Genomic DNA, 21,450 nt, shown 5'->3' on the forward strand with positions numbered 1-21,450 from the left:
AAGAGCAGGACAGCTGAGCCCCAGGGTCCCAGGCATCCCTTGCAAGGATGGTGCTAGGCACTTGGGACATGGGTGGGGCAAGGACAGAGCCCCTGTCCCTGTCACACACCTCATTGTAGAAGGGGCAGTTTGTTGACTTCTGCGTCGCCGTGTACCTCTTCTCCTCTCCAACCTTGACTACAATGAAGGGGTTAATGTTCACCCCCACCAGCTTCTGTGCTTCAATTATATTAATTCCAACCTGAGAAGATGTGGGAGAAAACCTTTGGATCAGAACTGTCCTTGTTTCCATCTCCATCCTGAGACAGTTTCAACAATACCAGAGCACTCTTGGTGCAGGGGTGGATGCCTGGGGCAGGCAAGAGCATGGCTGCTGAAATTATTAGAGCCAGGACAGACCAAAATGGTATTTGAGATATTTGTTTCTTTAAGACAAGCAAGGAAATAAAGTGTTAGATCCCCAGTACCTTTGACAAGAGTGGCCTTCCCAGCATCACTGTACCCTCAGTTCCCAATCCCAGGGGGTTGCAAACCCACTGCTCCCACATGGTGGGGTTCACAGAGCATCTTGGAGAAGATGCTCTTCTGTATCTTCTCTCAATACTTCTCTTTGAATCCTACTGAGATGAACACCATTGGAAAGACTGGAATGTGGCTGTCTCATTTACTGCAACTGGTTATGAGTCTAAGATAGGGGAGAAATGTTCTCACATTTGCTCTCAGTACAGGTAACTAGGCCATTGTTACGGTGCAGAATTACAGCTTCAAGAAAAGGATGTAGGAAATTCAACACCCACAAAGGCTTCCTGCTTGGACCAAATGTGAGCCCATGTTTACTTAGAACCAGGGAAGGATTTAAATCCACAGCCAGGCTGGGAAACCTGCCCTGAAATCAAATTAACCTGATGTCAGATCATCGCCCAGAGCCACAGCTTCATACCAGCCCCCCAGCATGTCCAAGCAACCCCAGCCGTGTCCCACAGATGACCCTGAGGGCCCAGACAAGGCCCTGGGGAAGCTGGCAGGCACCAGCCCTGCCTGGGTGCTTTCTGAAGCTCTGTTCAGGCACTCTTTTGCAGTGGCACATGTGGATGATTCCCTTCTTCTGCATATCCATGGATATCCACAGATACACACACATATACATATATATCCACAGCTAAATACATGGCCCAGAAAGAAACTCTGCTCCAGGCCAGCATTCATGGATGCAGTCCAATCAGAGAATCTTACACCTTGCCCAGGGAAGTCACACAAAGCAAGAAGATCTTGTTAGAAGCCTCTCTGAAGTATGTGGCACTCGGAGAAGCCCAGACCCACAGTGAGGGACCAGCTGTGGGGCCAGAGGTGGCTGTAGGGACACACACCAGTGCTGCAGTACCTGGAAGCTCTGTGGGGTTGGGATGGCAAAGAGGTCCCGTGCAGAGCAGAGTCTGGAGCGGCTGCACAGAAAAAAAAACAGGTGAGCAGGTCTCTGTGTACATGTACCTGAGTGCCCCTCCACCACAGGAAGCAACAGAAACCCTGGAAAACAATGGCCCCTTGTCCTGGGAATGAACAAATCCCCAACAGCCCCTGTCTGAGGCCATTGGAGATGGAAGGTTTCTGACATTCTGCCGAAGCAGATGTCACAAGCTACAGGAATTCCCCAGGATCTGGCACTTTCCACCCCAGGACCCAAGCCAGGGCAAGACAGAAGAGCATGCCATGGCTACCTCTTCACAGGGCTGAAGATGATGCCTGAGACCTCAATCTCAGACTCATCATAGAGATCTTCCTCCTCTTCCTCTTCTTCATCAGTCTCCAGGCCTTTTGCCAGCTTCCTGCCCAGTGCAGCAGCTTTCCTGTCCAGCTCGCTCACTCTCGGCCCCTCGGCAGCCCTGCGAACGCCCGCGGGAGCCACACTCAGCCCTGCCGAGTGGGCTGTGCACTGCCCTGCACCCAGGAGGGGGAGCCCGGGCACTGGGCAGGGATACTCACTCCAGCTGCTCGAATCCAGGATTGCGGATGATTAACTCCGAGCTGTAAGAACAAGAGATGTCCTGCTGCAAAGCCTCGTGTGCCGCGGCTGTTCCCTGACGCGCTTCAGCCACAGTGCCCCAGCCAGGTCCTGCTGGTTTCTCGGCAGAGACACCAGCATCCTCCTAAGTGACTTTTCTCCTAAGCTGTTCCACTGCCCCCCCGTGTGCCTGCTGCCTGCCTCTGGCACTCCAGCAGTGACACTCTGCAGGCCTCTGCCTGTCATCCTCTTCACCCAGACGCCCTCACCTCCCCTGGCTTTGGGCACCCACCGTGTGCAGGGTGTATGGCATTGCTGCAGTCCAACACCATGCTCCCTGCAACTTTACAGCTACAAAGTCTTGCTTCTGTCAGCCAGGAAGGCTGCAGAAATGCTCTCAAGTCCAAAAGGACTCCCAGGAAGTCCCAGGACTACCAAAACACTTTTTGTCCAAGAGCCCTGCTCCCTTACTGCTGCTGTAGAGTGAAGATGCATCAGCCTGGGAGAAGTGGAGAGTAAATGAGGCTGGATTGCATCCCAAAGGCTGCCACCAGCAAAGGCAGCTGTACAAACTGCCTGGAAATTTGCTCTTCCCAGGACTTCCATACCTGTCTTTCATCTGATAGACAAAGTCCTCTTCAACCCAGGTCCCTGCTGAGCCATTTGGAGGCTGGTAGCGCAAATCCAACTCAATGTAGATCTACAAGCAGAAAATGAAATGGCCTGAGAGCTTGGCAGCCACAAAACAATGGCAGAAATGTCATGGGAAAGGAGAAGGGGGGCATGGAAGAAAAAAGGAAGGGAGGAGCTGGTGGAAAGAAGTGGAAGAAAGGGCTCACAACCCCACAAGAAGCCAATTCGTACCAGACTCTCCTCATCTGCCTCCATTAACAAGCTAGACATAACCAAACTCCCTCCTCTACAGACTCCCAAACTCCAAGATTCACTGAATAAAAGCTGGCTCAAGTTTCCAAATCTAAAGTACACCACAAAGAGGCCCCTGAGAGCTGCCTCAAGGCATTTTCAACAAGAGAAGTGGGGAGAGCCCTGCAGATTGCCATGCAGAGCAGTCTCTCTGTGGGAGGCACGAGACAGCTGGCAGAGCATCCCCAGGCACGACAGCCTGGATTAAAATGCTGCAGAAGCCATCAGCACACCCAGAGTCTGCATCACAGGAGACACCAGTTTAGTGCTAGTGAGGGCAGAAGGACAGCCAGAGGAGCACGGAGCACGCTGGGAACCGGCACCGACAGCGCAGGGCTGCAAACCCCGGGTGTGCAGGGGCCAGCCTGACCTCAAACCAACACAAACACTCAAGCATTTCCCAGCAGAGGCCAAAATCACAAGCATGGAGGAAGTCACTCCCTAGTAGGATGAAGGGACACACAGACGGGGTTCAGAGCTCAGTCCGTGGAAAACACACATTTCTAGGAGGAGAAATGCAGCCCAAGAAAGCTGTAGTGCAGTGACAGGGAAAGGCAGCAGCAAAGGCTGGATAGTGAAGAAGCCTGAGACAAAGCTTCCCACTTCCCTAAAGAAGCAGTGGTTGAAACAGCCTCTCCTTTGGGGGCATGTCTCTTCCCAGCTGAGCTGAGGAGGAGGGTCTCAGTCTCATCTTGGATGGGTGCCCACTCCTGCCTGCCCTATTGCTGTCCCCTGCAGCTCTTGTGTAGCCAGGACTGCACAATCCAAAACTAACCCAATGTGGCTGGGTTTTGGTTGGAGAAGCTCATCAGCACGAGGGAGGAGGCAGCCAGGGGCAAAGGGCTGGGCTGAAGGGCAGCTCTGACCTTACCGTGGAGTCCCCTCAAACCATCACCAGCACAAGGGGTGAGTCTAGTCCCTGTCTCTTCGCTGGCATGAACGTTTATCCAGTGAGCTGCAGGGGCCAAAAATCATCCTGGAAATGCTCAGCTTCCACCTGGACCTGCTCCGTGAACCAGGCAGCCCAGCAACACAAGAAAGCTGTGCCTGTGCAACTCAGGCTCATGGTCTGGTGGCCACAGAGCTGCGTCCCAGGTGCCACCACGGGGTTGAATCAGGTTGCCCATGGGAAGGGCAAACAGGGACACAGGACTGACGCCTCTGCCTCTGCTCTTCCTACTCTGCCCACCACCCTGGCACACAGCTCTGGCTCTCCAGCACCCACTGAACTGTGCCTCCACACCCTGCTGGCAGGAAACAGCTCATTGTAGGGCAGTGTTCATTTTCTACAAGCACAAAGGGCCCAGTGAGCCCTGATGCCAGGGTGGGAGGAGAGTGGGATCTGCAGAGCAGAGGGGCAGTCAGATATCAGAGCCTCTCACACTGCCCCAGATACTCATTAAGCCACCCAGGTAGTGCTAGGGTTTAACCCAAAAGCTCCCTGGGGGTCCCAAGGCACCCTGCCACCTTCCACCTCACCCCATCGGCCCCCTCTGCTCTGTGCCCTGCAGCTGCCCTAACCATGCACTGCAAGGTGCAGGGAGCACATGAAATGCCACCTCCTACACCCACCCCAGACCTGGGGAGGTTTTACTAAGCATCCCCCTGCTCATTCAGGCCCTCGGCAGGTCTCCAGAGCCCCCAGCTCACCCACGCATTTCTGGGTGCTCCTGGAAACCACTTGGTGGGTGTGAAGTGACTGTAAGTGCAGACAGGGCACAAATCCCACAGCACTTCCCAGCTCAAACTGCACCTTGGACTATCCCTTGGCCCCAAATCCACCTGGGAAACACCACATGAGGTTTCCCACAAAGCTTTACTGATTGCTGATAGCCAGGCTGTCCGTGGAGGACTCACACCGGTGATTCTGTGGTTCCTGTCCACGAGGGACTCCCGCAGGATCAGCCTCCCGGCCGTGACGAGGTGCTGAAGGCTGAGCACGAGGGTACCGAGCAGTCTGGAACACAAACAGGGGCTGCAGCACCACTGGGAATGGCATCAGTGCCTACATCCTGGGGAGCACCGGGATCTCCGCCCTCCCGCTCCCAGCCCCTCCCAGCTGCCCTGCAGCGCTTCCCACAGGGAGCCTGGCAGCCAAATACCTGAACCGACCCTGCAGCAGGTCCTGCCCCCACCCCAGCCCTGCCCAGGCAGCTGCTTACAACCCAGCTGCCATTGATGGTTAAAGGCTTGTGCAGATCCAGACTCCTGGAGAATTCAAGGGAGCTCTTCTCTTCAGCAGAGCTGGGCTTCATGGGAGCCAGCCTGTGTTTGGGCACCTGGAGGAGCTGGGGTGACTCTTCCCAGAAAAACTGGGAAACAGAGGCTTTACACAAGGAAATACAGAAATAGGACATAAAGCTATGGCCACAAGCTACAAGTTGGGCCAAAATTCACCTATTCCAGGGCTTCTCAGTGCACAGACCAACTGTTTTGAACTGTACTCTCTGTCACCTGCCATTACACCCAGCAGCAGAGGTGTGTGTGGATACACTCGTCAGTGTCAGTCCACTCACTTCCCAACGGACTCCTTTGCTCCATGCTGTCAGGTCCTACCGATTTGTTACCATTTATGTTATCTATTTGTCCTGTAGAAATTTCTATTGACATTTCAGTCAGAGACAATTCCTCTGATCCAGTTCCTATAAGGAAAGCATCCAGGAAACAGTGACACAACGTTCTGCCACACTTTCTGCTCTGGCTTTATCTGTGTCTCATCTGTTTCCTCCACGCCCTCTCTGGCAGAGGAGGTTTGTAAAAGAATTTATTTGAAAAGCTTTGTATTATTAGCTGCTTCTAGAAAGTTGTTCCTGTGCATTTTCCTTCAGTTCTTACATTTTGCTTATCAGAGCTGGCACCTTTCCCTGCATCCTCACGTTTCACACCTCCTGAAGGACATGCCTCTGCTGCCTTTCTTGCCTCACCACCACTACTCAATCGGTCATCTCTCTATTCCAGGGTTTCCCTGCAGTGTTTTACAACTGCTGTAATAGCCACTGAGTTCACAGTGTTGTATCTGTGCCACCTAGAATCTTAAATTCTGGCTGTCCTTTAAATTTGAATTGCTGTCTTTTTAAAGGCCAAACCATACCACCACGGGTTCAGGGCTTTTGCCCATGGGCCGATATGTTGAATTTGGGTGCAGCATGGTCACAGCCACCATGTGGATGTTCAGGGTGAGAACAGGTCCCCAGTCTGCTGCAAGTCCTGCTCTCGTAGCTCTATTATTTTTTCTCAGCTTAGAGCTGGATCTGGATCCTTAGGTAGTTCTTGTTACTGCTGGCACAACTAAATCATTTCCCTTATTTAACTTAATACATACAGCCCCTTCAGAACAACCAGCTCCCTCCCTGCTCTATAACCTGCATCTTGCTCATCTTTCTTCTATTAAACTTTCAATCAACATTTTCTATTCCCAGTAAACAATGTAATGCCTGGTATGTCTCCTCCCCCCTCTCTACTGGTCATCCCAAGAATCAAAGGACCCACCTGTTACTGAAAACCTTGCTGCAGTTGTAAACTTTAATGGACAGCATTTCACCCATGATGAGCTTCCCATAGTGAGGCCAACGAAAGAGCTGCAAACAAATGGAGCAGGAAGGGATGACAACTCATTCCCAGCCACGCTTTCCCACATCTGGTGGCTCCTTGGGTCCCCTGTGAGGTGACCAAGTCCATGGGCATGACAAAAAGCAGCTGTGGTGGGAAGTTACTTTCCTGCTGGCCAGGCAGACCAGAGAGCCCCTCCAGCAGCAAAAGTCAGTTGCTAAAGAAGCCAGAGCAGCATCACCCTGGGGAGAGAAGGATGCCTGTGCCTACTGGGGTCCCTGAGCTGGCAAGCTGTGGAGTGAGACAGGACATGGGGAGGTACAGAGGTATTTGGGGAGAAGAGACCACCCAGGCCAGGGAGTCATCTGGCTCACGGCAAAGATGCACCCTAAAGCTTTGACTCGCCACCCCCAAACCGGCTGCTGCTCCTCTTGCCCCCCAGCCTTCTCCACCTTTCCCCAGGAAGCACACTGGCATTGGGATCGAGTAAGGGACAGGTGGGAACCACCCACTGGCACAGTACAGCCGGGCTGTCACAGGCTCCAGGGGGGTGACGATGGTACTGGAGAGGTGGACACTCTTCCCAGGTCACCCCATCCCTGCACCCCCCATTGCCCACTCCTGCCTCACGAGGCATCGGCCACAGTGACAATCTGGACTTCTGAGGCAGGGGGGCTTTGACTGTGGCTTCAGAGTGCCCAGGCTGCCAGGCAGGTTTACCACTGCACTGAGTGTCAGCTCCTGCAGCTTGCACAGGACCCACCTGCCTCCCTGAGCAGAGCAGGGAACGAGGCAGCAGAGAAATTCCCAGAAAACTGTCTTGTGGAAGGTATCCCTGCCCGTGTCGTGGGGGTTGGAACTAGATGATCTTCAAGGTCCCTTCCAACCCGAACCAATCTGTGATTTTATGACCGAGACGCCGACCTGTCCCATCCCTGTCCCTCACGTTGTACATGTGCCCGGTTCCCTCACCTCCTCGAAGACGGCCTCTGGGCCACAGCGGACCTTCCTCGTCTTCTGGGTGAAGCCTTGAGAAGGAGAGGGGAGGCGTGAGGGGCTGGCAGGGGCAGACAGCCCCCAGCCCCCCGCCCTGCCCCCCTGAGCCCACCTCGGAAGCTGAGCTGGGCCTGCCGCTCGCCGCGGCCCGGGAGCCCGCAGAGCCTGCGGAGGCGGACGCTGAGCGCCATGGAGCCGGTGGCCGGCACTGCCGCCCCCCGCCCAGCCCCGCTCCGCCCGCCGTGACTCAGCCCGGCTCGCCCAGCCGGTTCGGCCGGACGCTCCACGCCCCGGCACCCCAGGGCAGGGGCACGGGAGGGGTGGGGGCAGCCCCGGCTGTGCCTCCCTCACCCCGGGGGCGCCGGGCTGAGCCCCCGGCCCGCCCCGCTCCCGGCCCGCGGAGCCCTGCGCTGGGGGGGCCGGGGAGCAGCGGGTGCTCTCCCTTCCCAGGCTGGGAACGGCAGAGTGAATATCCCCATCGCACGGCCCCGCTCCAGCTCGGGGCTGATGCCTGGGGACTGAAGTCAGGGCTGGCAGACACCGGTCCAAGTGCTGCAGCGAGGGCAGAGCCCGGCTCTGCTTTCAGCCACCCTGCACCTGTCCCGGCTCAAAATCACGGTGGTTAAAACCCTCCAAAGCAAACACAGGGAGGGTGGGAAAGGGCAGCTTGCTGGGCCGCTCACCACAGCCCTCAGATTGTGAGGGTTGGGTTCTCCTGACACAGGGAAACAGCCTGTGCTCGGCAGCCCCCGAGCAGGGACCCGACGGGCTGTGCAGCAGAGCGGGGATGCCACAGCGGGACGGGGACAGCGGCTGCAGCCCAGCTGCCAGCCCTCTGCAGGACAAGGACAAGCACCAAAACCCCCAGACAGCGGGGCAGGAGCTTCAGCTGCTCCACAGGGCACTGGCACCAGGAGAGGGAAGAGGGAGAAGGGGCACGCTGTGCTCCCCAGTGCACCCCCTTGGGCCTGAGACAGCTCATCTCACCTGCGCGAGAGCTGATAGAGATGCCAGAGCCCTTACAGAGCACAGATTCGGGCCAGAAAAAAACAATCAAACAATCGTGAGCTGAGCAGAATTTGGAGAGCATTTCTTTCTCCTGAGGTTCTGGTTCTCTCTCAGCAGCCAGCAGCAAACACCTGCACGCACACACACTGTACAGGGTGCCTTGCAGCAGGCCAGGGTGGCTCATCCAGCTCCACAAACACAAAGGAGTGAATCATAGCTGTTCAATGCCAGCTGCTTCAAAGCAAGCCCTGCGGATATTCCCTTTATTCCCTTCTTGCATAAGCACTTCCTGGAGCACCTGGTGCTGGAGGCAGTGGAAGCACACCAGCGTGCCAGAGTGGGAGGATGCAGCTTCACGGCATAGCAGGCTGGCAGCACTCAGCATCACTTCTGTGAACCCAAACAAGCAAGCCCATCAGTTTAGGGCAGCACAGAAAGCTCAGTGCACTGACCCCGCATCCAGTCATGGCTGGAGGGGGGCAAGAAGTGCAATTTAGGTAGTTTAGTGAGACATTCAGACCACCAAAGTATGCTGCTACTGAGTGGATCCAGTACTTGCTCAAAGCTGATCAAAAGACAGAATCTCCCAGTGGAGTTTGTGTGACTTCCTCAAATACCTGGAGCAGTCCCATTGCCTTTTTTTAGCAAAACAGTCCAGGGAACCAAATGTTTTAGACCCCAGGGAAGGCCATTAGCCCAACCAGTTATCTGGGCAAAGAAGGGGGATGGAGCATCATCTCCTACAGAGGAGGGAGCTGTCAGGTAGTGTGGCATAATCTGGCATGACATGTCACCAATATTTATTGCCAAATGTCCAGGAAGCAAGAGGAACTCTCCCCAGTGAGCTGCTGCAACAGCTTTTGATTTATACACAGCCCTGAAGCTGAAATACCTTTAGGGATCACAAGTCCAAGGGTGTTTGTTCAATCTTGGTCAGGGTAAAGAGACTTCTGGGGTGTTCCCCATGCTCACTACAGAGATAAACAAAGACAGTGACTGGCAGGGACAGAGCCTGTGCCAGCACTGAGCGAGAACCCGTGGGTAACCTGAGCTCCAACCTGACCTCTCCTCTAACTCCAACAACAGCCATGCCATCAGTCTGCATTCCAGCTACACCCAGGGCAGCACGTGGCAGGAGACAGACTTGCCAGCCTTCCAAAGTGCTGCACTTCCTCTAAAGCCTGGTGTCCTGAGGAGAGTCAAGAATGAGAGAAAACTGACAAAACTGCCATACCAGGTCAGCAGCTTCCAAGCTTGACCCTCCCAAGGCTTTTCACCTGGGCCCACACCAATCAGCTCTTGTTCTCAAGTGACAACTGCAGGATTTGTGTCCCTTTTCCTGCTCACATTTCAGTCATTTATTTGTGAATAAAGATCGTCTCCTCCAAATTCTGTTTTGCTCCCACAGGGAGAAGTAGTTCCTCAGACCTGCCTCTGCCACATCTTGGCCAATTCCTCCCCAGAACAGGAAAGGTCTCTCCTACCACCAAAGAGTCCAACACCTGGAAACCCCTCAGCTAGCTGCAGACCAGTGACTCTACTCCTCAGAGTGCAGAGACATGGAGGATTCACTCTCTTCCTTTGAGTGGGAGCTGGCAGAGGTTTAAAAAGGAGAGGTAAAATGGATTTCAAAATATACACACACACAAAAAAATAGCCTTAGGTTTCTTGTAGGCATCACACAGGGAAGGAGAGCTCTGTCTACAGGCTGCAAGTGGCTGAAAACATGAGTAAAGGATGTTCTCCATCACACTGCGGTTTCTCAGAGAAGACCTGGCAGTTTTCCTCTCTTCCACACTTGTAACACATTTCAGTTTAAACAGCCACTCAAGAAGAGAGGTTGCTTGGTTTCTTCAAGACTCTAAGTCTTGAAGTGCAAGACTTAGAATGCAAGAAGTGCAAGAAAATGTGCTGCATGGTAGGTGACAGGAAACAGTCCAGCTTTCTCTAGAGGAAGCTGGCTGCTGCCTGTGTAACCTGGGAGAACATATCATGGTCAGAAATAGGTTTGAATAAAAAATTAGCACAGATTCATCTTGGCTCAGCAGTGGTCCCGGCCCCACAGCCCTTCAAGCACAAGCCATGTAGTGGTATTTTGGTGGCAGAGTCCATCCAGAATGACTAGCCTAGTTTAGGGTGAGACTTTGACCTTAGGTTCTGCCTTCACACAGGTTTGTAACTTAACCAGTTTCAGGGCCTGGATCGCTGGTGCAGTGTGCCAACGTATTCTCACCATTTCAGGGTTCATCTGGTAGAACAGACAAGTTCTTTCATAATTTCACAATAAAGACACAGCTCATCTTGCTGCAGGATTCAGCAGTCAGTGATTAACAGGGAACAAAATTAACAATGATGGACAACTGGCTCTACTTTTTTTGGATCACACTCAACCTAGGCTCACTCAGATGCTGAAACACCACCAGCCACATTGCTGGAAAGCAAAAAGAGAAGTCCAGGAAGGAAATAAGAGTCCAGACATGTTATAACAAGTCAAAGCAGATTATTGATTTATGTAACTGGAAGTGATGACCACTTGTAGTGCAATGACAAGCCCAGGTTTCTTTATCTCTATTTTGAAATGAACCATCAATTCCCATCCCTCAAAGCAATTGTGCTTTGCTGTCATGTGCCTGTTCTCCAGTCCCCAGACCATGCAATGCACACTTCACACTCCTGAGGACAAGGAAGCACCTCTCTGGAGTTCCACAGATAGTTACTTCTTCATTTTGTAACTTGTGTGACATAAAGAAATGACTCAAAACATCTTCATTTTAGTGTTTCCAGTTGCTGAATTTTTAAAGTCACACTAATGTGACTCATTAATCCCACCCCACCCCATTAATTAACGATTAATCCTCACTGATCCCCCACAAATAAGCAAAGTGCAATGTTCTTAAGATGTAACAATGGCTCCAAGCAGGAGCTCATCACAGAAGCAAATTTTGCTAATAGAAAAATGTGATTAAAAAAAGATAGCAAAACATGGTCACTGAAATTTAAAAATAAACCTCTACATATAAAAAAATATACTGGCACTTTAGGAAGGCACAACAGGAACTACCTCAGGCATCCAACCAACAGTCTTTGGTCACATCCAGGACAGAAAGGTCCCCATTTCCAATGTAGCTTGACTGAAAAACACCTTCTTTTCTTCTGAAAAACACCTATCGAGGAGCACATGGTAAGTGTTGTTGCAGCGAACACGGGTGTAACACTTCTCCCCTCCAGCTCAGCACTGCAGCAGTGCTGTGTGAGCAGCTCAGGGCACAGCCCCCTCCGAGAGCCAGCAGCAGAGCAATGACAGGTGGTGTGAGGTGTCACAACGTGACACTGTTGCAAGGTGGAAAACCAACAAGGTCCATTTTTCTGTGACAAAAACTTCCAGCAGTTGGGGGTTTTCCCGTATTTGCAGTTCTTCCGTCTAGGAACAGGAAAGATCAGACTCAGAGCACAAGCAGGTGAAAGAAGTGGTGTGAGCAGTGCAACCTCAAGGCCCCAGGCACCCACGGTGTGCCAGGGAGAGCGTGGGTGCAGGCAGTTCTTCACCCAGGGGGACAGGCCAGCCTGAATTACACGGCCTTGATTTCCGGGGGCTTCAGCGGGGGCCACCCCTTCCATTTATAGTAGGAGACCAACTGCTTGGGCACTTCAGCCAGAACCACCTGGGAGAGCGCTTCCCGGGGAGCCTGGAGGGAGAACAGGGAGAATAAATCAGCAACACGGCAGAGAACAGATTTGTCGATTTGTCAGCCCAGTGGAAAACTCCCTAATGGAATTCCGAGCGCAGTCCCCACCTGCCACACTCACTCCCTGTTTTAAGAGTTGCTTGCTACAGCTTTAGGGGCACTTCCAGTCAGTCTCAGTGAGCACTGCTGATGAAAACCACTCGCTCCCACCTCAACCCCAGACTCACACAGCCTTTATATGGCCCTGACCTGAGTGCCCAACTGCCCCAGTGACCAGCAATGTCTGCTATTTGGGTGTTCACCGGACTCGCTCTCCAACCCAGTTCACTGTGCAAACGGCAGTGCCGGCCCTGCAAGTCGGGAGGAGCTGAGGAATGACGGGACTGCTTTCAACAGCAGGGAGGACTGATCCCAACTGCAGTCACACGTGGGACTCAACATCAGAGACTGACAACATGATCTCAGTTCCTTGCCTAAACGTTTGCATCCCTTTAACCCTGCCAAGAGATAACCCACGGAATCAATGATACCAGGAGGGCTCTTTGAGAAAACGCTGCAAGACCAAGAGGCACTGAGCTGTGAACAGGGGCAAACCCCTCAGCCCTCACTGGGAACGAGCAGCCTGCTGCCTTGCCAACACTGTGGTCACTTCTAGGATGTATGAATACTGGCTCCAGGACTCTTCTGCCTTTAAAAACAACTTACATTTCTGAACTGCCGGAAGGGCACAAACTGCACGATGTCCCGTGCAGCTGGCTCTCCTGTCACAGACTTCAGGACACCGTTGTCTCCATCAAGGAACTCCATCGCTTTGAAATCGGCTTCGCCAACGCCCACAATAATGATGGACATGGGCAGCTTGGAGGCATCGACAATCGCCTGCCTGGTTTGGTCCAGGTCAGTGATCTCTCCATCTGTGATGATCAGCAAGATATAATAGTGCTGAAAAACATAAGAAAGCCCCCAGTAAGGTATTTCAACACCAAAGCTCATGTAACTGAAGGCAAATATAGCAATCTCTTTGCTAAGAAAGAAATCAGATGTTGCTGTGGATAAGACAAAAGAAACTTATGTTTATCCCCATTTTTTCCTATGCCTAACTATTTTCTGTGTGCACTTCAGATTTCCTCTGTACTAAAAAAAGATAAAGGATTAAGTTCAATTTATAAAGAACAGTTACATCAATTGGCAAAAAGTATTAGAGATGAAAAGTATGACTAATCCACACATTCAAAATTCACCGATGGGTGCTGTTTTACTGACTGACGTCTCAGAAAGGCTAAAGGTATTTAATATCCCTGCAGTGTAACTCAAAAAGCCTTCTTTTTTTTTTGTTACTAATAATTTAAATTATAAGTATTCTAAGTATCAGAAATCTCAAAACACAGCAATGACAACATGAGACAAAGACACTCTAGAGATAACTGAGGGGAAGAATACAGGAGTTTTTCTAGAAAGAAAGAAGTACCTCACACTCATTAGCCTGGCAAAGTGTTTAAAATTTCCATCCTTCTCCAGAAACTAAGGTTTAGTATCTGGTTCTGAAATGAGCAACTGGTGTTTTATAGCGGCTATCTACAGGCTTAAAATGAGGGGAACACAATGAAAATAAGAGAAAGCTAATTTCCAATTCCAAAACACAGGTGACACAAGGGTTACTATTTTTGTACCCCACTGCTGACAGATTCTTTATTTAAATAGTTAGCTTTCAATCTGAAAGAAAAAGTAGAGATATTTAACACCTAAGGAAAATTGAGAAGATCCCCTCAAAGTGTTGTGAAGGCTAAAAAATACTCTCAGAAATGTAAGAAATGGATCTCCCTAGCCCAAGTGCCTCACAGTGTGGGAAATGTATTCAATATACACACAAACATAAGTAGCACCAAAAATACTGACACGGCCACACGATAAAACAAGTAGCAGAGTGTATGTCAAAATTCCTTCTCATTGGTCTATCAAAACTGGAATCAGTTAAAATGCATCAGGAAATCCAACTCCTTCACCCTTAAAAAAAGGAACAAAGTTTAAAGAAACAAAGTTAAATTTTAAGAGTGGCCATGGAAGCCCACGAGTGAGCCCTGCCACACAACCAGAGGGCAGGGCAGGCACTCTGCAGTCAGCACACCGGCAGAACAGTTCTCAGGGTCCTTGCACCGCTGTGGGACAGCCAAGTTCTCTGATAGTTTCTTGGAGGAGGTCTTTGTGGACATTCTTGAGAGCAAAATTGTTTGGCACAAAACATCTAGAGCCCCTCTATATGATGTGCATTCCCCTACAGAGAATGCACATAGAGAGATTAGAGTGAGACAACTGCTGCCAGAGTCCAGCTGCTGTAAGAGCCAACACAGCCCTGTACTGTGAGTACACTGCCAGCACACTGGGACAGAGCAAAAGAAATGCGACCTGAGCAATGACACTAATGTCCAAGTCTGTCCAGTTTAGGTTCCTATCAGTATGGACCAAGAGAGCACCAATAGCCTCTCTGTGGGCTGGTAACAGAGGACCAAACTTGGGATTCTAAGGAAGGAAGATAACATCGCTTTACTGTTCCATTCTATCCCATCACAAACATGGAAAAGGGAAACATCAACCCAAAGCAGATCCATAGTAAAGGTCTTGCACTCACTGCAGCAGTTCCTTGTTGCATGGAGTGTGCTGCAAACCTTGCCACGTGGTTTATGATGGGAGAGAAGTTGGTTGGCCCGTAGAGTCGGATCTGAGGCAGGATCTGGCGGTAGGCATCCACTACTCCTTGGATCCCTGCAACACAAGGAAGTAAGAGCCACGAGAGCCCCACAATTTTCCAGCCATTATTTTACAAGCATTACTAAATAAAGGATAACTCACACAGCTGTGAACTCCTGAAGGGCAAATAAGCAGCAAGATAACAGGAAATACAAGAAGCACAGAGATGAAACCAGTGGACAGCTGCAGAGATCAGATTTGCACATTTCTGCCCCATTCTACATTCTTCACATGTCACTCTTTGTGCCTCTAACATCACAAAGGCTCAGGATTCTGGCCTGTGAGTTGGCAGGGCTGACTGAGAGGGCTTTAAATTAGGTTTGAAGGAGGGAGGGGATAAGAGCAGGCTTGGCAGAGATGAGCCTAGGGGTGGCATGCCAGTGTTGGGGGTGAAATCCATAGCCCAGCTGAAGTGCATCTATACCCCGCTGACTCTCAAGTGTGCAACACACTCCTACTCTTATAGAGATGAGCCAGGAACTCCTAAAGTAATAAAACCAACATGGAAACACCAGAAAATGATCTCAAAGGAATTAAGGGCTGTTCCTCTAGGAAGGTGACACAGCCATCAGCCCAGCTGAGGGGCCTTCACACCAGTGCACTCAGCACAGGCAACAAGCAGGAGGAGTTGGAAGCCACCATGCTGCTGGAAACTACAACCTTGTTGCCATTACTGAAACTTGGTAACACTGGACAAATCCTATGACTGGACTGCAGCAATGGATGGCTACAGGCTGTTCAGAAGGGACAGGGGAGGAAGGAGAGGTGGAAGAGTTGCTCTCTACATCAAGAGGTGGATTAAGTGTGAAAAGCTGCCTCTGAAGAACAACCATGAGCAGCTCAAAAGCCTGTGAGTAAAAATCAGAGACTGAGACAACAAAGGGAACCTTGTGGTTAGGGTCTACTACAGGCCACCTGATCAAGGGGAGCCTATTGATGAAGCCTTCCTGCTCCAGCTACGGCATCATACTTGCTGGCCCTTGTCCTCCTGGGGGACTTGGACCATCCTGACATCTGCTGGGAAAGCAGCACAGTGAGCTGTAGGCAATGCAGGAGACTTCTGGAATGCATGGAGGACAACCTCTTGACCCAGGTAATCAAGAGCCCTACCAGAGGGACTGCCTTACTGGATCTGTTGGTCACCAACACAAGTGAGATAACTGGAGACATGAAGATCAGAGGCAGGACTATGTTTACCTTGTCCTTTCTACCTTGTCAACCAATTTGCCTTGTTTAATTGCTTATGATCTAATTAGACAACAAGGTCAGAAGCTCTCTGGAACAGTAACTTCTCCTATTCCTTGTGTGGAGGTTAGACAACAATCTCTGATTCAGGATTCAAACATTTCTGTAATGGAAATAGCAATCCCTAAGGTTCTTCTACATGAGAAGCTTTTCTCAGGTTAACTAAACAAATTTTTTTTTAAAGTCTGATTTTAAATGGTACGTATTCTTCTCTGGATCCATCTAAATTGGCCTGTTCCTGGCTTGTATCAATGTAGCTTAATTTGCCACTGCTGCTTGCGTTGCCCACCATCTGGTTATAGGGTGGTACCTCTCAAAACTGCTCCACAGGGACCCTAAGAGAGCACAGACCCAGATTCCAGTGAAGCCATCAACACTGAGCTGACTGAGGAAATGCCTGGATTTTAACACTGAATCTCAAATTCCACTTTTTACTGGCCTAAGACCAGAGGGAACAACTGAGTGAAAAATGCTTGTTCAAGAACAATTCTGTGTCTCTGCATGTTGGGAGAGACTTTAGTCCTTAAAGCTCATAATCTAGCATAGGGAGTAGCCCTTAAATACTGCTGGTGGAGTGACCCTGGCTTGATTGTGAGGTGCCCACCAAAGCCATTCTATTACCCCACTCTTCATCTGGATGTGGAGAGAAAATACAACAAAAGGCTCGTGGGTCGAGATAAGGACAAGGAGACCCCCACTCACTGTCACAGGCAGACCAGACTCAGTTTGGAGAAATCAGGTGAATTTGTTACCAATCAAATCAGAGTAGGATAAATTAAAGCAAAAACTAAATCTTAAAAACACCTCCTCCCTGCCCCTTTCTTGGGCTCAAGTTCACTCTCAAATTCTCTCCCTCCTCCCATCAGGGGCACAGGGGGACAGGGGAATGGGGCTTGTGGTCAGTTCACAAGTCATCTCTGCCTCTCCTTCCTTGCTCAAAGGAAGAACTCCTCTCACTCAAACTCTGCTCCAGTGTGGGGTTGTTTCCAAAAGAGATAGTACTCCACGAACTTCTCCAGCCTGAGTCCTTCCCACGAGCTGCAGACCTTCGTGAACTGCCCCAGTGTGGGTCCTTCCCACAGGGTGCAGTCCTGCAGGAACAGATGGCTCCAGCATGGGCCCCTTCCACAGGGTCACCAGTGCTGGAACAGACTGCTCCAGGTGGGGCCTCCATGGGCTGCAGGGGCACAGGTGCCCTGTGTCTGCACCACAGGCTGCAGGGGAATCTCTGCTCGAGCGCCTGGAGCACCTCCTTCTTCTCTACCAACCTTGGAGTCTCCAGAGTTGTTCCTTTCACATACTCTCCCTCCTTCCTTCCAATCACTGCTGCACTGGGGGGTTTTACCCCCTTCTTAAATCTGTTATCCAGAGGTGCTGCCACCATCACTGATGGGCTTGGACTTGGCCAGTGGTGGGTCTGTCTTGGAGCCATGTGGCATCATCTCCATTGGATACAGGGGAAGCTTCCAGCAGCTTCTCACAGAAGCCACCCCTGCAGCCCCCACTACCAAAACCCTGCCATGCAAACCCAACATAAGCCCAAACAACCTCCACTGAAGAACATGGCTACAAAAAACCCCAAGCTTTTAAGACAAACTTTAAAAGAGAGCAGTCAAACATATGCCCATATCTCCACACTGCTGGTGAAGTAACTCTGGTTTCTAACAGCCTCAGCACATGGTGGGTGGCTCTGAAGTGTGACGAGCACAGACACACTGCTGAGCTCAATCCACTGCCACCTGGAACCTAGCAGAAGTAACCAAGTTGAAACAACAAAAACTTTAGTACAGACTAACAATCAAATTAAACCTAGACCCCTTCACTGAAGTCTGCAACAACACACATCTGCTCTTGTCAGCATCCAGGTGACAGTAAATCTAGTTTGCCCCAAGCCTCAGTGCAGCAGTGCTGCACCTGATTTTCACCAGTTATGAAACAAACACAGCACTTTGAACATCTGCCCCTCTCAGTGACATTATTAACAAAGAGTTGTCCTCACCTGGGCAATAAGGGTTGCTGGGGTTGAAGTTCAAAGCAAACTCATGAGATACCTGAGAAAGGGGACATGACAATCGGTCAGGGAATGCAAACATAGACAGAGCAAGTGCACAGTGTCGTGAAGGCCCTACCTGCCAGCTAGGAGGAACCTGAGCTCCAAACCCAAATGCAGGAAACAGCTTGTCCCTGGAAAGAAAGAACAACAAGAAATGAGAAAGAGCAATTCTTTAGTAACTCATTCTTCTGTTCTAAGAAAACAGCTGGAGACCAAGACTGAATTCCTGCTATAAGGAATTGGTACATCATCTAGCTGCCCACAGCCAGGCACCAGGTACCCAAAGGATTCAGGCTTGGGCTTGACAGTTACAGAACTTCCTTCAGCATAGCACCCCACAGGAGTCTCAGGAAATTTGAAAGTAGCAGGAGAAAAGCCAGACCCCACCCCAGCCTGGTCACAGGACAGAGCAGACAAACATATTCCCATTGAATCAAATAAGACATTCATGTTTGCAATGCACCATCAGCAACAAGGGAGCAGTGACCAGCTAAAGCAGCAGTACAGAGGGACCCAGGGCAGAGCAGGAGCCAAGCAAAGATGCCAAATTATGAAGGGCTGCCATTGCCCTCCCTGGCACTGACCAGCAAGAGGAAACAGGAGCAGCTCCTTAAGGGATCTCCCAAGGGAAGGCAGCCCCTCAGTCATTAAAATGTTACAGGTCTGGAACAAACTATGAGCACTGATCTGCTGTGACACAATTTTGGTGAGGTGACTAGATCACTCAGGATCATTACATACGTGTCATAGTCCTGGACTACACTTCCCACACTCCAGATGGCAATCAGGTACTCATTTATCCCATCTGGGCTGATGTGGTGAAGAGAATCTGGTGACCTGGGATCTCCATTGGAGGCAGTGAAGTCTACACCCACCTAATCAGTCAAGATGATGGCAGCAAGTCACTGATACATCACCACAAGCAAACAGAAGAACTAACCACATCCAGAAATCCAGCAGCTCTACATAGGAACAGGCACACAACCCTGCACCCCTTTTCTCACTGGGGTACAGGCATTTTTAAGCAGTAGCAATCCTTTCCACTGACAGACTGAACCAATTTCTCAAAAGAAGTTTAAGAAGTCTGAGCTCCATTAAAGTGCTACTTGATCACAAAAAGTAAAAATATAATATCATTTGGGTTTTGTAGACTTCATCACTGCAAACTCACACTGCATTTGCAGTCATTCACGCTGCCAACAGAAGTACACAACCTCACTGCTCATCCTGTCATCCACCAAGACAAGCAGAGGGGAAACAACTCACTGTGAAGTTAATCTGGCAGCCTCCCATCACATAGTCCAGAAATGAATATTCTGTCTCAATCTAGAGGAACAGACAGACTGTGTTACACCTACTCATTTCATTATGATCAGGATATAAAAAAAGCAAAAAAAAAAACCCAACAAAAATCTTCCTACCTTGCAGGATTTTATCCTAATAATGCCAGAGTTTTTATAGCTCTTTTTCTTTTGTTTTTTCTCAGGATGAATGCATTCAAATTCCACCTACAGAAAGCAAGCATAGAAGAATCAAGTTCCAAAATATCTGCACTTACAGCAGAGCAAATTATGGAAACAGAACAGTGTCACACATCACACAATTTCAGAGTTACCCAAATACCCAGCAGAATTCAGAAATTTAATTTTAAAAAGGTCTGCAACTACTCTGGCTGCTATCTGATGAACTAGATGGGATACTTTTGCTACCAGCACTGGGCAGAGGAGGCAAAATATTGGGGTTGGGAGGCCAAAAAAGCCAGGCCACGGGTTCCCAGTGGCAGTGTTTAACTGCTTGGTTTCTCTCACATTGGTTCTGAATTCACACGGGCCAGGGAAAAAGGTAAGAACCTTCCACCAGCTTTTGGATTATGGCCACAAAAATCAAGCTGGTTGGCACATGGAGTAGTCCTGGGCTATGTCCTGCGTGCAATACATCTGCCTGAACTTAGGTGAGACATACCCATGAGAATGAGATGTCAGGTTTCACTGCAGACAACAGACCAAAACCAGCAGCACCAGCATGTGACTCGGTCTATTCTGGACTGGATGACCAAGACAAGGTAAGAAGAGTGTCTCTTGGAAGGACTCCTGCTCCCTGTTAGCTGGCAAGGCCACCAGAGCACTTGTGAGGGTGACCAGTACAAACATTATCCAAGCCAAGTTGTGCCTCTGGACTCATCTGTTACAGCACCAACAAGCACTTTTATTTCCACTGGACTCAGAAGAGGCCAAAGCAGGATGAACAGCTGGGAAAAGTGGCTGGCAATCAGCAGACAACAGGCTCGAGGATGCCTTTAGAAATAGGAACTGTATCAGAACCCAAAGAAAATAAAGAAATGTAATTCCCACACCATTCTTCCCAGATGTTGGCTTAGTAATATAAGAATACAAACAGAAATATTCATGTTTGGAGGCCACAACTCACAGTGTATCCCTGAGGTCAATGTTAAAAAGGGCTTGTGAAAGCCTGAAGTGTGGACTAAGCCAGCAGGGCTGGAGAAGCTCACCGGGGAGCTGGATCCGGCCGTTTGCAGCTGCGCCAGCGTCGTCTGCGCGGCACCGATCAGGTCATGGGAGCCATCGCTGTCGTGGTCCAAACACTGCACCTGCAGGAGGGAGCAGGGCATGGACACTGCATCTGCAGGAGGGAGTAGGGCATGGACACTGCATCTGCAGGAGGGAGCAGGGCATGGACACTGCATCTGCAGGAGGGAGTAGGGCATGGACACTGCATCTGCAGGAGGGAGTAGGGCATGGACACTGCATCTGCAGGAGGGAGCAGGGCATGGACACTGCATCTGCAGGAGGGAGCAGGGCATGGACACTGCATCTGCAGGAGGGAGCAGGGCATGGACACTGCATCTGCAGGAGGGAGTAGGGCATGGACACTGCATCTGCAGGAGGGAGTAGGGCATGGACACTGCATCTGCAGGAGGGAGCAGGGCATGGACACTGTTCCTGCAGGGCAGGAGGGAGCAGGGCATGGACACTGCTCCTGCAGGGGAGGAGAGAGCAGGGCATGGACACTGCATCTGCAGGAGGGAGCAGGACAGGGACACTGCATCTGCAGGAGGGAGCAGGACAGGGACACTGCTCCTGCAGGGGAGGAGGGAGCAGGACAGGGACACTGCTCCTGCAGGAGGGAGCAGGACAGGGACACTGCTCCTGCAGGGGAGGAGGGAGCAGGGCATGGACACTGTTCCTGCAGGGCAGGAGGGAGCAGGACATGGACACTGCATCTGC

At 50.7% G+C, this 21,450-nt stretch overlaps 2 protein-coding genes across 6 annotated transcripts in view; both read right to left on the reverse strand.

The window, feature by feature from the left end:
• LOC135423781 (fer-1-like protein 4) overlaps positions 1-10,862 on the reverse strand; it is a 39,948-nt gene extending 29,086 nt beyond the window's left edge. For all 3 annotated transcript variants that reach the window (XM_064674345.1, XM_064674346.1, XM_064674347.1), the window contains exons 1-9: positions 7,581-10,862; positions 7,445-7,500; positions 6,413-6,501; positions 4,781-4,880; positions 2,608-2,699; positions 1,981-2,022; positions 1,716-1,880; positions 1,382-1,442; positions 110-241 (exon numbers count right to left, since the gene is read on the reverse strand). In XM_064674345.1, coding sequence (XP_064530415.1) covers positions 110-241; positions 1,382-1,442; positions 1,716-1,880; positions 1,981-2,022; positions 2,608-2,699; positions 4,781-4,880; positions 6,413-6,501; positions 7,445-7,500; positions 7,581-7,659 — 816 coding nt within the window. In that variant the 5' untranslated portion in view covers positions 7,660-10,862. The remainder of the gene's footprint in view (positions 1-109; positions 242-1,381; positions 1,443-1,715; positions 1,881-1,980; positions 2,023-2,607; positions 2,700-4,780; positions 4,881-6,412; positions 6,502-7,444; positions 7,501-7,580) is intronic.
• Positions 10,863-10,963: 101 nt separating this feature from the next.
• The window catches only part of CPNE1 (copine 1), a 45,804-nt gene continuing 35,317 nt past the window's right edge, over positions 10,964-21,450 (reverse strand). For all 3 annotated transcript variants that reach the window (XM_064674350.1, XM_064674351.1, XM_064674352.1), the window contains 9 exons: positions 20,715-20,813; positions 19,627-19,713; positions 19,472-19,531; positions 18,947-19,080; positions 18,282-18,336; positions 18,152-18,203; positions 14,789-14,922; positions 12,868-13,104; positions 10,964-12,162 (listed from right to left, as the gene is read on the reverse strand). In XM_064674350.1, coding sequence (XP_064530420.1) covers positions 12,046-12,162; positions 12,868-13,104; positions 14,789-14,922; positions 18,152-18,203; positions 18,282-18,336; positions 18,947-19,080; positions 19,472-19,531; positions 19,627-19,713; positions 20,715-20,813 — 975 coding nt within the window. In that variant the 3' untranslated portion in view covers positions 10,964-12,045. The remainder of the gene's footprint in view (positions 12,163-12,867; positions 13,105-14,788; positions 14,923-18,151; positions 18,204-18,281; positions 18,337-18,946; positions 19,081-19,471; positions 19,532-19,626; positions 19,714-20,714; positions 20,814-21,450) is intronic.

This window comes from Pseudopipra pipra, chromosome 17 (genome assembly GCF_036250125.1).
Source record: "Pseudopipra pipra isolate bDixPip1 chromosome 17, bDixPip1.hap1, whole genome shotgun sequence".
Classification (NCBI taxonomy): Eukaryota; Metazoa; Chordata; class Aves; order Passeriformes; family Pipridae; genus Pseudopipra; species Pseudopipra pipra.